The 2,982-nt window shown below is 40.3% G+C and overlaps 1 protein-coding gene across 8 annotated transcripts in view; it reads left to right on the forward strand.

The window, feature by feature from the left end:
- Positions 1–2,730, forward strand: part of LOC137993253 (uncharacterized) — a 61,637-nt gene extending 58,907 nt beyond the window's left edge. For all 8 annotated transcript variants that reach the window (XM_068838984.1, XM_068838983.1, XM_068838990.1 and 5 more), the window contains 2 exons: positions 1,337–1,403; positions 1,757–2,730. In XM_068838984.1, the coding sequence (XP_068695085.1) occupies positions 1,337–1,403; positions 1,757–2,079 (390 nt within the window). In that variant the 3' untranslated portion in view covers positions 2,080–2,730. The remainder of the gene's footprint in view (positions 1–1,336; positions 1,404–1,756) is intronic.
- Positions 2,731–2,982: the final 252 nt, after the last annotated feature.

A 2,982-nucleotide genomic window follows, 5' to 3' on the forward strand; every position in this document is an offset into this window, starting at 1 on the left:
ACTGACTTTCCAGGGATGAGGCTCCTTAAGAGCCACGATACTTGGAGCAGACTGACTGTCTAAGGACGAGGCTCCTCCAGAGCCACGATACTTGGAGCAGACTTACTCTCCAGGGACGAGGCTCTTCAAGAGCCACGATACTTGGAGCAGACTGACTCTCCAGGGACGAGGCTCCTCAAGAGCCACGATACTTGGAGCAGACTGACTGTCCAAGGACGAGGCTCTTCAGAGCCACGATACTTGGAGCAGACTTACTTTCCAGGGACGAGGCTCTTCAAGAGCCACGATACTAGGAGCAGACTGACTCTCCAGGGATGAGGCTCCTCAAGAGCCACGATACTTGGAGCAGACTGACTGTCCAAGGACGAGGCTCTTCCAGAGCCACGATACTTGGAGCAGACTTACTCTCCAGGGACGAGGCTCTACCAGAGCCGCGATACTTGGAGCAGACTTACTCTCTTTATCTCTCTAGGGATGAGGCTCTTCAAGAGCCACGATACTTGGAGTAGACTGACACTACTGAATCTCTACTGGGACGAGGCTCGTCAAGAGCCACGCTACTTGGAGCTGACTGACTTTCCAGGGATGAGGCTCCTTAAGAGCCACGATACTTGGAGCAGACTGACTGTCTAAGGACGAGGCTCCTCCAGAGCCACGATACTTGGAGCAGACTTACTCTCCAGGGACGAGGCTCTTCAAGAGCCACGATACTTGGAGCAGACTGACTCTCCAGGGACGAGGCTCCTCAAGAGCCACGATACTTGGAGCAGACTGACTGTCCAAGGACGAGGCTCTTCAGAGCCACGATACTTGGAGCAGACTGACTCTCCAGGGACGAGGCTCTTCCAGAGCCACGATACTTGGAGCAGACTTACTCTCTTTATCTCTCTAGGGACGAGACAAAACCAGGCGAAACCAGCAATTAATAACAAAACAAGACACAGAACTTTTTGGTTTCAGAAAAAGGAACATTTGGACAATGAATACCATAGAGTAAAAAGAAACTTGAAAAAATTGTTTTATACATAGGGATACAGGCATATTGTGTGTGGAATATTTTTAGTCGTTTTCCACAAGTGTAGCTGTCACATGGCTGGTACTTGCCTATAACACTAACATTAACTCTAAAATTAACAATAACATTAATATGCAAGTCAAAGCCATTGACATCTACAAAGTTTTTAAAATATGGAAGGCAAGTGTACTGCTCAAAGGACTCATGTGTAACTTGCCTTAAATGATGGATACAACAGCTTGTCTGAGTTTCCATTATCCAAAGCAAGTTACACAAGCGTTCTTTGAGCAGCACACTTCCCCTCCCTATATTTACTTGCAGGTTTCCTTCAGGGGAAATATACATGTACCTCAAGCCGAAGAAGAAAAGTTGTCTGACACATTTGTTGGTAAGAAAATGTGAGTTATTATGCTGATATTGATGTTAAAATTGTAATTATTCCATTTAGTGACAGGCCGGTGGTAAATTACTTTTGTTGGCTTAATGGTGAGCACATACTACAAAGGAGAAGCTTACTGGACGAAGGATACCAAATCAGCTTGTCATGGCAGTATAATCCAGGCTGTTAACAGAAATGCGAATAAGCAAAATTTTCTACTTTCACCAAGAGTGAAAGTGTGAAGCTACATGTGAAACCACAGATCTTTTTACATTAGATGGATTTCAACAAGTTTGTTATGAACAGATAACACACAAATTACTGTATGTAGGGTACAAATAAAGTTGTTGTTGCTGTTGTAGATGAAACACAAAGGGAAAAGCCCAGGAAAAAAAGGAAAGTAAAAGAAAGAACACCAGAAAGAAGAAAGGAAAAACATGCCAGCGGAGAGACCAAACGCGAAAAAGGAAAAGCCTCTAAAAAAGCCATGAAAATATCTAAAACAGTGAAAAAACCTGAGAACCAAGAGGACGATTGCACACAAGAAAATAAAGAAGCACAAGATAATGAAGATGCCCAAGAACAAGTTGAAGATGAAACAGAAGGTAAAGGAGATGACAAAGAACAGCAGGCAGAGAGAAGAAATGTCAGGAAAAGGAAGAAGGATAAGAGAACAGGTTCCTAAAGAAAAAATCCAAAAAAGAGACATGAAAAAGAGTTAAGAAAATTAATGTTCATATCTGATCTACATGTAAATATTGTTTTGTCTGGCATCTATCACAGTTTGTTTTCACATTTATTGACCCTGTTCATTGTTAATTTTTCCTCTCATATGAAGTTTGGGAATTACAGTTACTTAATTGCTTCAAGTAACCAATGCGTATTCTTGTAAAATACCGTCCAGTAAACACAATTGCTTGGTCAATTTTCCTTCAGTTTGTTAAGAAAGTAAAAGTTGTATTATGCTTTTTTCTCCTCTCAAAAAACTATTGCATATGCTAAGTTGATTTTTAGAAATACCATGTACAGTTTTCAGAAAGTCAAATTTAGATGATTTTAAATAACCAAGTTGGCTGACTTTGAATTAATTTTAATAAATAAAACTCATCATAGATTTAGAATTTAAATTTCAATTTATTTTGCATGTATTTTGAAGTGGTCAGTTTTTGAGATGAACACCTTTAGGAGAAGGACCCATTTTCAATTAGAAATACAGTATAGAACAAATTAATGTGTTTGCCATTCAAATGTCAAGTGTTAAAAAGACGCATTCAGCATTTATAGAATGAAAGTTTTAGAAAAATCTGAGTCACAGTTCAGACTAGGAAGGGTTGAAATAAATAAAAACATTGACTGACAAATAAGTTTTTGTATTAGTTATGATAACTGTATGTGTGATGGAACAAACAGCCGGTGGGGATGGTAGGGAAAAGCAGAACTTTCAAAGCGGAAGTCATGTAGCCCCTACCTTAGAAAATTTGGTAACCCATCGATCTCAAAACTTTTAGTCGCCATGTGACTGTCCGTCCCCTAAGTCCCATACCTTGAAAAATAAGCTAGTAGCACCATTACCGTAGGTATATCAGTG

Source organism: Montipora foliosa, chromosome 2 (assembly GCF_036669935.1).
Source record: "Montipora foliosa isolate CH-2021 chromosome 2, ASM3666993v2, whole genome shotgun sequence".
NCBI lineage: Eukaryota > Metazoa > Cnidaria > Anthozoa > Scleractinia > Acroporidae > Montipora > Montipora foliosa.